At 36.7% G+C, this 13,806-nt stretch overlaps 2 protein-coding genes across 2 annotated transcripts in view; one reads left to right on the top strand and one right to left on the bottom strand.

The window, feature by feature from the left end:
- Window positions 1–2,965, bottom strand: part of LOC121330385 (golgin subfamily B member 1-like) — a 28,229-nt gene extending 25,264 nt beyond the window's left edge. Inside the window, exons 1-6 of the mRNA XM_041276866.1 lie at window positions 2,822–2,965; window positions 1,960–2,020; window positions 1,468–1,614; window positions 1,086–1,232; window positions 546–668; window positions 194–361 (exon numbers count right to left, since the gene is read on the bottom strand). Of these exons, the coding sequence (XP_041132800.1) occupies window positions 194–361; window positions 546–668; window positions 1,086–1,232; window positions 1,468–1,614; window positions 1,960–2,004 (630 nt within the window). The 5' untranslated portion in view covers window positions 2,005–2,020; window positions 2,822–2,965. The remainder of the gene's footprint in view (window positions 1–193; window positions 362–545; window positions 669–1,085; window positions 1,233–1,467; window positions 1,615–1,959; window positions 2,021–2,821) is intronic.
- A 4,108-nt stretch (window positions 2,966–7,073) lies between these two features.
- Window positions 7,074–13,806, top strand: part of LOC121330204 (transmembrane protein 263-like) — a 45,678-nt gene continuing 38,945 nt past the window's right edge. The window contains exons 1-2 of the mRNA XM_041276545.1: window positions 7,074–7,272; window positions 8,643–8,745. Of these exons, the coding sequence (XP_041132479.1) occupies window positions 7,267–7,272; window positions 8,643–8,745 (109 nt within the window). The 5' untranslated portion in view covers window positions 7,074–7,266. The remainder of the gene's footprint in view (window positions 7,273–8,642; window positions 8,746–13,806) is intronic.

The raw sequence follows: 13,806 nt of genomic DNA, 5'->3' as shown, positions 1-13,806 counted from the left end.
GAATGCTTTCAAATACAAATTCTCAAAAGAGGAAGGAGGGAAAGTGAGTTCCAATGCTGTCTTTACAAACCTGTCCATATCTGTATGTTGTAGTATTACTGCAAACATGAACACTGCTGTGGGCCACACATACAGGTCAAACGAAATTGTCTACTAAATCTATTTAACTGTCTTACTCTACATGGGCAATCACCTTTGGCTCTTCTGCTGGTGTAGACAATGCTCTAGCAGGGTTCTCTCCTGAAGCTATCAGTTGGAGGTCAATGATGTAAGCCTCTTTTTCAGAAAGTTTCTTATCTTTCTCTGCAAGCATGGCATCCATCTCTGAGCCACGCTGTCTCTGAGTCTCAATCTCTGCATTCTGTAGGAAAATAAAAACTACTTATTACCTACATGTCAATGGTTAATGAATTGGAACCTTTATTATTACAATAATTCCACACCTTTTGAGTACCAGTGTAATAACCCATCCCTGATTTATTCAAATGTTCGTTTATCAATGGAACACAGGGTTTAAGGCGGCCCACAATGTACTTGAGATTTACCTTGTTTTTCAACTCTGCCTTACATTGGGAAAGTTGTGATTCCAGTTCTTCCACTCTCTTCTTAAGCACTAGGATTTTTCCACGGCTTGCTGCTGCATTCTCCTGATTACCATCTCCAGTTGTCTACAGCAAAATGTTTCAAATTGTTAGCCTCACAAAATGTAACCCTTAACAAGTCTTGTTTCAAGTGTCATCTAAAAGCATCAGACCCCACCCCACAAAACAATATTTAGTAAGGATTTACAGAGAGGTTTCCAGAAGCTTGGGTTTAAATCATTTGAAAGCATTTAGCATTTTTAATTCAATAAACAGACAGCAAAATCTTCAAATTATGCAAACATTCAGTCCTACAGCGCCATATACACAGTCAAGCTTGGAGGTTATCAAAGGTAGTGGCATAAGAATTTCTACAATGCTATTCGTTGTTTATTTATCTTGGCATAGATACTATAATGCAACATCTCCTATAAAACAAAAATAGATATTTCTGTCTCAAATAGGTATTTTTGTAACAAGAAAGAAACATAAGAAAAAGACCACCTTCTTCAGACCAGCCGTTGCTTCTTTTGTTCCTGATGGTGTCAACTGTTTCTTTAGTTCATCCAGCTGAGAATTTAAGGAGTTGACTTTGGCTTTATTTTGGAGTTTTACTTTAGAAAGTTTGGCTTCACATGCTTCTTTTTCCGACTACAAAAAAAAAAAAATTAAAAACCTTCACCATCTCAACTTAAAACAAAATAACTACAACTTTCATTAGACGAATCCTCATTGTGTCACTTGATTTCAATTTAAGGTTCCCGGAGGTACATTTGTATTCATTTTTTGTATCCTTAATTTTAGTTGTTACACAGATAATGTAATGAAATGGTTAAAAGAATTTTGGCGCCTGCAGAAAAACAGTAAACCACTTTGTATTTAGTACCTTAATCTGTTCATCTTTGGTACGGAGGGCATTATCTTTTTCCCGGATCAGTTCTTTTAGCTGTACAACTAGTTGTTCTGTCTGTGCCAGCTGTTCACATACATCAGCCATTGACTTGTGGTTCATCCCTTCCTGGGAGTCTGGAGCCTGAGGATTAGCATAACAAGAAAATGACTGCAGCTAAGAACCAGTGTAGTTAATACACAGATATTTCATTTACTAGCAATTAGTGTAGCGATACAGTACAGATGTACCAATATTTAACAAACATCAACGTTAACACTGAAATTACCATTGATGCAATAACACTCTGTGACCAATGCTGGCATCTATCTGCATGCAATCAAATGGGTTTGATTAAAAGTGAAAAAATAGCTTTATGAAATAAGGCGGCCTAACTCACATGCAATTATACATGTGCTTGAATGGGTAATATCTTCCAAATCTGTCACAAATGACCACTGTTTTTCCATCAGAAACAGAAGTACTTACTCCTTGGGCAGGGCCTGATCCGTCTCCCGAGTACCACTTCCACATGGTATTAACCGGGCTCCTAAAAATCCACATAAATGAGAACACAGAAACCAGGACACACGTCAAATCAAAAACACACAGTGGGTGAATGATTAAAGACTTTAATGATTCGCACATTTGCTATACTCGCAGCAAAGCTGGCAGGACACCATCCGTCTAGTGGTTGTGTTTATTTTTTATTTTTATTTTTTTTTTGTATAAAGATTTAAACCAGCAGGTTTGACTATACATGCAAGTCATCCAATTAAACACCGTATGGTTTCCGCTTAAATTATACTGTGGTATAGTTCCATGAAAGCCAAAGGATATGGTTTTGAAATATGATTAACATAGTCCAGAACTCTGCCAGCCTGCACGGGCTAGGCCTTGGGGATAAACGTACTGAATAACAAAATAGAGAACAGTACGATCAGATCATCGAAAACGAAAATACTACTTCTGTCAAGCCAAGGAAAATCCAGATGTATCTGTATATCTATTCTAAATATATCATGTACGCGTTCTCAAATGTAAATACAGACCTAAACTTAAGCGAAATACACTAGTGCAAGACATTTAAACTACACAACACCTAATGCGTCTATGTATGCAAACATTGTCTATATTTACCATACTTGTTCACAACAACAAATACATATAATACAATATCATACAGATGTTTAACTAATGCAACAATTAAAAGCAGTGAAGGAAATACATATGTTTATATTTTTAAATGCAAGTCTCCGCATTGTTTATTTAGCTTTACGTCTTATTTAGGCGATGTCCGTGCTCAGCCTCGTAAACAAAATATTGCAAACATCTTAACCGGTTGTCCTACCTGATTATATCTCGACCTGTGTGATGTTTAGAGCTTTACAAGAATATCAGTCTGCAAATGCGATCTAATTCATATTTTCTTTTGATGTTTTCAAAATTCCTGGGTTCGCAGAGAACCATTATCCTTCAGCCGACAGCCATTTTGGTCAGGTGGACAAACAGCTGAGGAACACGCTGACGAGCCACGCCACGCATAGGCAAGGCTGAACGTCAAAACGTCAGGGGAGTGGCTCGACGTGCTTGCAAAATACCTGCACCAAGAAAAGTCAGGGGTGTCTAGAAATGTTTTATGAATATCACATACATTTGAGTACCTTGAAATCTAGGTATGGTATAGCATTGTTAAAACCACGGTTACCCATTAAAAACACATGGTATAAATTTTAAAAGCATGTTACAATCTATTGTTATAAGTACAAACACTGTGAACCTAAGTCACAAAGTGTACTGTCAAGTTCAAAAAACAGATCATTAATACTTTGAAAAATACAACGTTTCTTGTAGTTTTTTTTTTTTTTTTGTTTTGTTGTTTTGTTTTGTTTTGTGTGTGTTTCCTAAAACAACAACTTGGTGTGCGAATTGAGATAACAGAGTTATCTTAAATAATATGTTTTCTTGTTGTGTGGATTCAAGTTGTATTATTTTCTGTTTCAGCCATTACATCCTGCGACTTTTTAAAACTTAAAAGTTTAAAGCCCGCCAGACTCATGTTGATTCTCCAAGGACAATTGGTAAACCAGTGTGTAAGCACCTGTCCCCCGCAAAAAACGGTGCCCCTAGTGGATGCATGAAACACTATATGTGTGCTGCAGTATGTGAGGATTTCAGTAGCAGTGGATGGCTGTCTTAAGAAGTTAACAAAACATTTGCTAAAGCGGTTTTAAAGTTTAGTGAATAGAGCCCATTGTTTCAGTGCCTTATAGCAATAGCTTTACCTTGATACTTTCCAGTAGCTCAGCCTTGTCCACGCATCCATTGCTATCTTTATCATAGACTTGGAAGGGCCATCTCAGTTCATGTTTCACTCTCAATACGAGATTCAGGATATTATTCATAAGCCATTGCTGTGCCGGCATATTCATGGGGTCCTATACAGTTTTATGGACAGGGTCATCAGTACGGCTACACATTACAAAACATCGATTGTTACCCTGCATTGAAAATTAAGGGAAATATGAAATAAATCGACGACACATCACTGTGTAGCCTATTCTGTCACAAAAAGTCAATCAAATCTACAAAGAGCAAGTTTACAATGCTCAATGGCCCTGATCCAGATTTATAAAATAAAGCAATAATCTACATGTATAAGATAAAGGTCGCAATCAATAGGCCAAAGGGCAAATATACGTGTTGCAATTTCTTTTTACAAAAACAGTTGTACAACTATTCAACCACATGGTCATTTGCAGTACAAAAAATTATTTCTCACCCCGTTTTTTATCAAATGCTATGAACATGCTTTCCACATAGCGGTACGATTCGCCGCTCGCATCCATTGCAAAACAACTGTTTAAACTCGTGCAAAAACAACGCCCAGCGTGGATATTCTACCAGAAACTTTTTATACATTTCCTGTAGGTCGCTTACACTGACCTCCTCTTCCACGCGTGAGTGTGCTGCTGCGACGGTCCCACCGCGCGCTCTTTCTCTGTCCTTGGTGCTGAAATGCACGGAGACAAGAGACGCAGCGATGCAATACGTGGTATGTTAAGTTTGTGTTTCGAATCTTCTCTCTTGTTTACCAACTCACATAAAACAAGCTTATATAGATAATATAAGGTGAAGACGTCGTATATTTTAGGCCCACAAGGGATGACCCAGAATCCCTTGCCAGCGATGATCTGTCACTTGATTAACTATTTATAAATAAATAACAGTATATTTAGGCTATAGACTAGTATCTGAAGTATCTTGCTCTCTATACTGTGAACACAAAGTAAGATCAAATATGTTTTGTATTCTTATTTTAAAATAATAGTAAGTATATTTAATTGTGGGGGGAAATTTGCAAAGCCTTTTACTTCAAACTGCCACTAGCACCATTTCTGAAAGAAGAATAACGAAACACAATTTTTTGTTACAAAACTGGATATAAGCAACTTTAGAATGGTCCTTGGATTACATTCCTGTTTTTTTCAGTCTTGTAACAGAAATGTTCAATCGTGTTTGTTTTTCTTATTGTCAAAAAATGAACAATCCTTAAAAAAACAAACAAACAAACAAAAAACACACAGACGAATTATCAGTATGTAGTTGAAATTCCTGCACCTGAAATCCAGTTCTTCTGGGTGATTTTTCATCACTTCTTTTCACAGATGATTTAGTAAATCTCTCTGGAGAGAAGTGAACACCCGCTTTAAAAACCAGAAGTGGCTCAAAATAAATATTCCATGCATATCTCTGCCATACTTACGTAAAGCAGTCTCTATGAATTGCAGAAACATGTGTGAAATGCTTCTAACAGTAGCATCAGAAATGCAGGATTTCACTTTGTACTATAGCTTAGTGACCCATCTGCCTACAAAACCCTTAGCAAAGAAATAGTTCACGTTTCTTTTACTTCCAAGTTAGTATGCTTTACTCTGTTGTGGTTCAACGTTATCGGTCTGGAGAGCAATCAAACCAAAAGAATAATAAATGGGGGCAATGTTTTTTCCATGTTAATCACATCAGCAGGGCTGGAAAACAGAAAACATCATTGAGTCATTAACACAATTGAGACAGATCTTGTATTAGTGAAGAACGTTGATCTTTGAACCCTTTTATAAACATTTTTCAAACTGGGGATGTGTAGAGAGAAGCACATTGCTTTTTTGTGGCCCAAAAGAAAAATTAAAACACGTTTATGCATACAGATAGGCTATTGTACAAAAGTGTATATACATTGCTAAATAGAGTAGATGGAATTTTGTATCCCGTGCTCTGTTCTGTCTTTTAGATAGATGAAACTGTGTTAACTTTGAATACATTGCAGATTCTTTCCTAATACCCAACAGTGGACAAGCTTCACTGAATTAATTGAATCAGGCATGCATTATCCACCATTTCATTTATTTGTGTAATGTTGATTTCTGCTACCACGGATATGATTTATATTGTGTCGTTTGCGAAACTGTAATACATCAGGATATTTAAAGAAAAATGCATTGGGGAACCATAGGGTTATTAAGCATGTTTTATTCTAATTACTATTATAATTTTAATAATAATAATAATAATAATAATAATAATAATAATAATAATAATAATAATAATAATAATAATAATAATAATAAAGAAGCAATTTCTACTTCATTAAAATATTCTATATATATATGTACTTTATGTTAATCCTCCCTAGCTGCAATTTTTTAGTAATTACTTTGTAAATAATTAGCTTAATTAATAAATGAGCATATAAATTAAACCATGTGATCTAGAAGCAGATATAATGAGACTTCTACAATACAATAATATCATTTTATGATAAGGCTAGGTATTAATTGAGAAAATGTTCCTTACAAGGGAAGGGGCTGTTACAGAACAAAAAAAAAAAAAAAAAAACATCATGGGGAACTTTGATGGGGAACTGTACTGTTGCTCACTGAATTTAAAAGATATAGACATGAGAAACTAATTCAGGGCAGTTGGTAATTTTGTTGATAAGTGTTGGCAATGTAGTATATACAGTATATCACTGTACACCAGCCTTTATAATGACATAACTTTTCCCACCACTGATCCTGTATAACACAAATTTCCAGGCTATACTGTCAGGGGATGTGGAATAGGTTATTTCGAAAGCCGAGTCATTTTATCCATGGGAATCTGACCGACAACATATCAGGTTAAATTAAATCGATAGATAATGAGAGAGCTAGCAGTCTAGCAACAGATAGGTGTTATTAGTCGGTCTAGGGCCACAACAATATACAAAATAAATGCAAACATCTCATAGATATTAAATATAAAGGGAAAAGCATGGTAATGCGCAAAATGACTGTGCAAATGTATAGATATACAGACCTAACGTAATATTACAGTTAATATGCTTCGCTTTTGAGGTCTGAAATGCATACGGCTAAAATAAAGTTAATGAAAATGTACTTGAAACCAGAAACTGCAAACTTTACAACTGTGGAAAGACTTAATATAAAACTGTACGGTGTGTTTACGGCTAGTCCTGAAAGTAAGGAGCGGCTGCCCTCTTGCGGATATAACTTGTAAACACAGCCTGAAGCCAATTTTAATATAAACATTCAAACGTCACGTCCGCTTACATTTAAGCAGAGCAGCAACACCGCAGAGCTTAATGCTCAAATATTTTTAAGCAGCTCAAACAAACAAATAAGATTTTTTTTTTTTTTTATATATTAAATATATTGGCATTCGCTGTCAGTCTTTGCTTAAAAAAAATCGAGTCATCGCTGATACCCGTGCGTTGTTGCAATAATAGCTGCAGCGATGAAGGTGAGTTGAGGGTGGGTTTGTTGTTGTTGTTGTTGCTGAAATTAAGGTTGTAATGTCATAATTGTTAGGTACCCCCATCATTAATATTGATTTAGAGTGTTATTTTCTAATACGTTTTTTTTTTTTTTTTTTTTTTTTTATGTGTTAACTCGCCGATATCGTGTTAATGGTGAGATGTTATCCGCTGCATGGCTCTAATCCGCATTTGTAAATTGCTGATGCTGTTTACAGTGAGCGAGTGTGTTATTTCTGGAAGTAATGAAAAGCGCATGCATCATTGTTAAAGATGTATGACGAGGCCTACGTTAATATTGCATTTATTTGTTGTGCATGATTTGCAGTTTCCGTTTTGTACCTCTTGTCCATATATGGACATTAACGTTTATTCAGTCTTTGCAGTTGCATACATTACGATGTGTTTTACTTAACAGTAAATAATGTTAATCGTAAACAGCCTAATTTCAGAATAAATTACACTAGAAAGTAAATTAGCATTTAGTTTTTTTTTTTTGGGGGGAGGGGGGTGGGGGTAGTTAATGTAGGCCTATATCTCTAGAACGTTCTAGTTGACAGCTCGTTACTGTAGCAAACGAACAATTGTTTTTATAGTATTCTGGTTTAATGTTGTAACTTTGTAACGTTTTTGTTTATAGAAATCCAAACGGACCTTTAAGCATAGCTTGTCTGAAGTTAAAAGCAGTGTTTGATATCGGACCTTCCTCAAAACCATTGCAGACCAGTGTGTGCGCACCCCTGTCCAGAAGCTAGTTCTGTGACGAGTGACGATAAAATGTGTAAAATACTCCCAAAATACAGACCTGCTTCCTCGTGAAACTTTATTCAAGAGACATTTAGATATGTAACCATTTGATAAAATAGACCCACACAATATTACAAAAATATGATTAGCTCATAACAAGTTATTTTCATTGCAATAAACTTTCAAAGGGTCTCCCATTTGTTTCCAAGGTAATGAACCCACCAAAATTAATCATTAAGACATCAGGTTTGGTCTCAAAGCAGATATGGACATTCAGAAATGAGAATACTGCCAGATTTTGTTTATGCCCATCACAGTACCTGTTGTTAAGTATCGGTTAAGGTTTTCTTCTCCAGCCAGTTTGTCACAAATGAATTTCGCATGTGATAGATTAGTTCACTGCTGGGGTCATTTCATTGTAGCACTCACTCTATCCATTCCGAAATCGCATGAGAGGAGAATGGATTTGGGTCATCCTTGTATCATTACAAACCTTCAACGAACCGAGATTTCATAGAGGTGTTGTAATGACAGTGTGTGTGTGAGCAGGAGCGTTATCATCCGAAGTGTGACCCTTTTTATAGCTCACCTCCTTTTTGTTTCTCTGTAGGGACCCAACACCGAATCGGACACACTGGAAGATGCAAGTTCAGAAATAGACAACACAAACAATGAAGAGGTGCCACCTTATCTCAGGGAAGAGCCACCAGAAGGTACTGTACAGAACTCTACTGGTTTTGCTCTGGACTGGTTTTGTATCTCCTTTTTAACTTCTGGTGTATAATGAGAATTCCACTTTGCAATTAAGTGACCCATATTGTGTACATCCTATATACAAGCAATTCAACCTGATCTGACTAAACCGAGTTATAGATGTGTATTATACTGAGGTGCCCCAAATGCAAAAGGCTCTAATTCACAATGATAAAATTACCATGTATAATGGCATTGTGTATGTACTACTTCTCAATTCTTCTCAACACTTTCAGTTTTCAGTTGCTCTAATAACTGTTGTGTAAAATAACGACCACAATAAATTTGAAAAATAAAGAACAAATATTATTTAAAAAACAAATTGTTAAAAACAAGTTTTATTTCATTTCTTGCAAAATTTTATTGCTTAGGACTGTTAAAACTTAATAAAGAATATACTACAAGGCTGCTAGTGGTCTATGATTTTTTTTTTTTTTACCACCACTTAAGTTAATGTATACTGTATGTGATTTTTAAATGTGGATAATATTGCCACAAAGTTTTCATTGACTGTAAAACTCTCTTTCATTCTGTATCCCTCTGTCAAACCCAGCGCACCTCTGGGCTATATAACAAGACCCTGATGGCACTTTCTGCATAAAAGCCACACATTAATAGTAATAATAATGATAACAATAATCTTTATTTTTATATAGCACCTTTTATTGTGGACCACCATCACAACGCACTTTACAAATACGAGACTAGGGTGTGTGAACTATGCATCAGCTGCAGAGTTACTTACAACAACGTCTCACCCCAAAGATGCAGCACAAGGAGGTTAAGTGACTTGCTCGGGGTCACACAACGAGTCAGTGGTTGAGCTGGGATTTGAACCAGGTACTGCCTGGTTACAAGCCTATTTCTTTAACCAATAGACCACATAACCTGTTTAAAAAAATAAAATCTGTTCTGTTTCTGTGAACTAGTTTCAAAGCTACAGTCTTCCCTGACGCCAGATAAAAGCAGACAGACAATAATGATCAATAGGAAACGCACAACTAGCATTTGCATTAAAGAGCATGGGAGATTACATGTACAGTCCAATGCAGTGTGGGAGTCGGTGTAATGAAACAGGAGTCAGTCCTGCATCGTTTCATTTTCTTTACTAATCAAAACTCCTGAGGTTTAACCCTTCAGAAAGGATAATACAGCGCTCATCAGACGTATCACATATTTATCAAACAGTCTCAAAAATAACCTTGTTTTTTTTTGTTTGACTGGTCAGACAGCACTATCCACATGCAGCTTCTTCCATTGCAGTCACACAGATCACACACAGCAGAAGGCCAGAGTAGATTTTCATGCACTGGAGCATCACAGATCTCTCAGAAGGGGCCCTCACGGTTCACTAGCTTGGTAACATCAGTCGCTTCGTTGCTGTCAGCAACAGTGGAGGCTAGCTCTTGGTCTTTAGTCCTCCTGATTGGTAAGTAGGCTGCTGCGAGTGAGGCAACATTCGAATAGGGTAGAACAAATGAAAAGTGGATAAACAGATCACTCACAAGTCCCCTGTCATTTTGCTTTGCATAATTTTACAGCCTTTCGGTTTAATCTTTACAACAACACAAATGTTAGCTCCCCTGAGCCTACGAGGAGTCCTAGACTGTAAGTATCTCATCAGTGCCCTGAAAAGAGTCTGAGAACTTCAGTTAATTATAACTTGACTAGTGGAAATACAGTTATAGTAATGGCAGGTAAGACAGTGTAGTTAAAGTCTTAGTGGTGACAGAACTTGGTTACGCATGTACATGACATTTCATTTCCAGCAGGGGGCCTCATTGTCAAACGGAAGTCAAAACTAAAGGAGCGTACGAGTGAAACAGTTAATGGTTGTATAAAAAAAGAAGAGAGAGATAATAATTAGAAACACTGTCTGCTGGTTTCCCAGGCCACAAAGCATGAATCTTGACCTGCTTAATGTAACATTAGATGCGGTAATGCAAGATTTGTGCTCCTCACAGGCTGTATGTATTTCAGTGTATAATGCTTAAATGCTATTTTTTACTGTTCAGAAGAAATTAGTCTAATCCAAACTGCTCACTTATTCGGGGAGTGTCCCCCAACATTTTTCAGTAGTGGTGCGCAGGTTCACCCTTTATCTTGCAGACCTTTTCTGCAACCCTGGAGCAGCTTTTACAAACAGCAACCACTAGGTGGCAGGAAAGCTTAAAACTTGTAATTGAGTCTGAAAATTCATCTTCAGTTTAACAGATAAAAAAGGCCATGTCTGTCGGCCTTTTTAAAGATCATGTTGGACTACAGTATATTACCATGTGGAAAACGAGCTAGCAGTTTTCAACTTTATTGTAAGCATTTTGATCAGGCGATCTAGACTGAAGGGATGTGCAGAACTAACACTACGACTATAACAGAGGGTACATGACACAGCATGCCTGCACCTATATTATTCCTACGCTGTACTGTACCTGTAGGTGCAATCAATAGATGCAACCAATGATCTTCATGTACAACACTACTTTGTGACAGATCAAAAGTACAGCTTCTCAGTATTGCTTAGAGACAAAAACAAAAAGAAAGAAAATCAGAAGCACCTCAAGGCTCCATCAGCTGTGATTTGATTGCACTGTGTAACAATTATTTATTTATTTATTTGTTCCTGGGTAGTAAGTGTTATTTCCTAATTGCTTATGCCTCAAAAGTATAGAAAATGGCTATTATTCCCCACAAACTTTGCTTTTGTGACCAGGACAGTGATATTTCAAAATATCACTATTTCCAATGGGAAAACGGGCAAATGTGTGTCTTTTCGTTCACATGAAGTCAGAAAAAAACAACATATGAATCCAAATTAACATGTATTTATACTAAAGTAATACAAAAATGACTACAAAAGATTTAGAAGTGAGTAGTTTTGAGATTTACGATTATACTGTATTTAGAGTGTATTTACAGTATAATCGTAAATCTCGAAAAACTACTCACTTCTAAATCTTTTGTAGTCATTTTTGTATTACTTTAGTATAAATACATGTTAATTTGGATTCATATGTTGTTTTTTTCTGACTTCATGTGAACGAAAAGACACACATTTGCCCGTAGTATTTTGAAATATCACTGTCCTGGTCAGAAAAGCAAAGTTTGTGGGGAATAATAGCCATTTTCTATACTTTTGAGGCATAAGCAATTAGGAAATAACACTTACTACCCAGGAACAAAAATTGTGTTACATAGTGTTGTAGGTCTTCACTCTGAACAACACTTACTCTGTGTACAGTAGCTACCAGCTGATGCTCTCAGGAGCTGATTGGAAGTTATGGGCTATACAAAACTCCATTCATTTATTCATTCATTCATTCATTCATTCCTTGTTAGATTTCAGAAGCAATTAAGCAAATCCAAATATGTTAAGCAATGATGACTCCAAGAAAATCAGTGTAAAAATGATTCCTTGATTCTCACCATTTTTTTTTTTTTTTCTTTCCTGTTATGGTCCAATAAACATAACTGTATGTTTGCTGCTGAGGCAGTAGTGTTGACAGTGCCACATTGACTAGATAACAATCTGTGCATGTGATAATCAATAGAAAGTGTTCTATAACCGGGCTCTAAATATAAAAATACTTTCCATGTCATCAGGTATTATGACAGCTGTCGGTAACATCTGCTGGGAGTTACACTTGGATTTTAACCAAGTAAATCAGGATGTGGCCACTTTATAAGGAACATCCCCCTTGATAATATAGGGCCGTCAACTTTGTCTAATATAATATGTAATATGCAGTGCATTAGCATTTCCATGATACTGCCTCGGGAGATACGTTTGAGAGCTAAAATGTTTGTGGGTGCAAGTCAGACTTGCATCTTTAGTTTATTGTGGCATGATAGGACACAAAGACATTTGTGATGAAGATAGCAAGACATCTTGTAGCATACTGTTTGCATCTATAAAACTGTGTATGTATTGAACTTCACCCCTTTTCCTGAAAATGTGGGCTATTTTGTGAGTCTTGTCTTTTGCAATGATATTTTTAGCGTAATGTTGTTTATTTTGGTACGTTGTTTTGTGTTTGAACTGCAGATGCCATTTTAACAGGTAGAGTTCAGTCAGAATGCATTCTCTGTAGTGATATTCAAAGCCTCACATTCTAAGCTACGTATAACTTCTATATCATGAGCTGGAATGAGCTCAGAGCATTGGTTACCGAGAAACATCTTGAGCTTTTAATAGGGTTGTCAAAAAGTGACAGTGGAGCCAAAGGAGAGCACATTGCCCCACGCTTCTCTGATCAGAATTTCAGTCTGAAGGTATGTCAGAGCCTGCTGTAATTCTTGTGTGCTGTAAAAATGTACAGTTAGCAGCCTGTGCCACAGAGAGCTTAACTCCTTCAGTGCCTGCAGTTTCTAAGGAAAATGAATCTAAGAAACTGTTGTCTAGGTTTCTGTATTCATAAGCTGCGGGTATGCAAATACATAACAATACTAATTGTACCTGGGACTACTTAAAAAACGGATCATGCAAATCAGCCCATCTGTTTTTACTTGGACGTTAACTTGAAAGACTACCGCATCTCAACGCCGTAGCTGCCAAGGGAGCGTCTGATATTATTACAAATAAATGTGTAAGAAGCAAAGCGGGTGGGCCAGAGTTGGGCGTTGAAACCGCTGCTTTCAGCACTGCAGGCATCTTCTCTGCCTCTTTTGTTTCTTTCCTGGCTGTAGCAATTAAAGCAGTTGTGAATGTTTTTGAGTGCTGATATTGTTGTATTTCCCTGGATACAATTTAATTATTCTGCTCTTCCTCTTCTATACGCAGGTCCCAGTGGTGGTGGTGTTACTGTATGGTACCAGTTGACTTGCCCTTAAAATCGATGCAGTGGAACCAGTCATTGCAGCTTTACTATATCACAGCTATATATTACAGGAGGGGGTTGGCACACTTCTTTAGCCTCACAGGCTCAAATTCAACCCTCAGTGGAGATAAGGAACACAATAATGGTTAGCTGTATTGATTTTCTTTTTTTTTTTTCCCCTCGGTCGATGGCCTTATTAATTGACAA

The sequence above is a fragment of the Polyodon spathula genome, chromosome 17 (genome assembly GCF_017654505.1).
Source record: "Polyodon spathula isolate WHYD16114869_AA chromosome 17, ASM1765450v1, whole genome shotgun sequence".
Taxonomy (NCBI): Eukaryota; Metazoa; Chordata; class Actinopteri; order Acipenseriformes; family Polyodontidae; genus Polyodon; species Polyodon spathula.
This window is presented reverse-complemented; position numbering and strand designations above follow the sequence as displayed.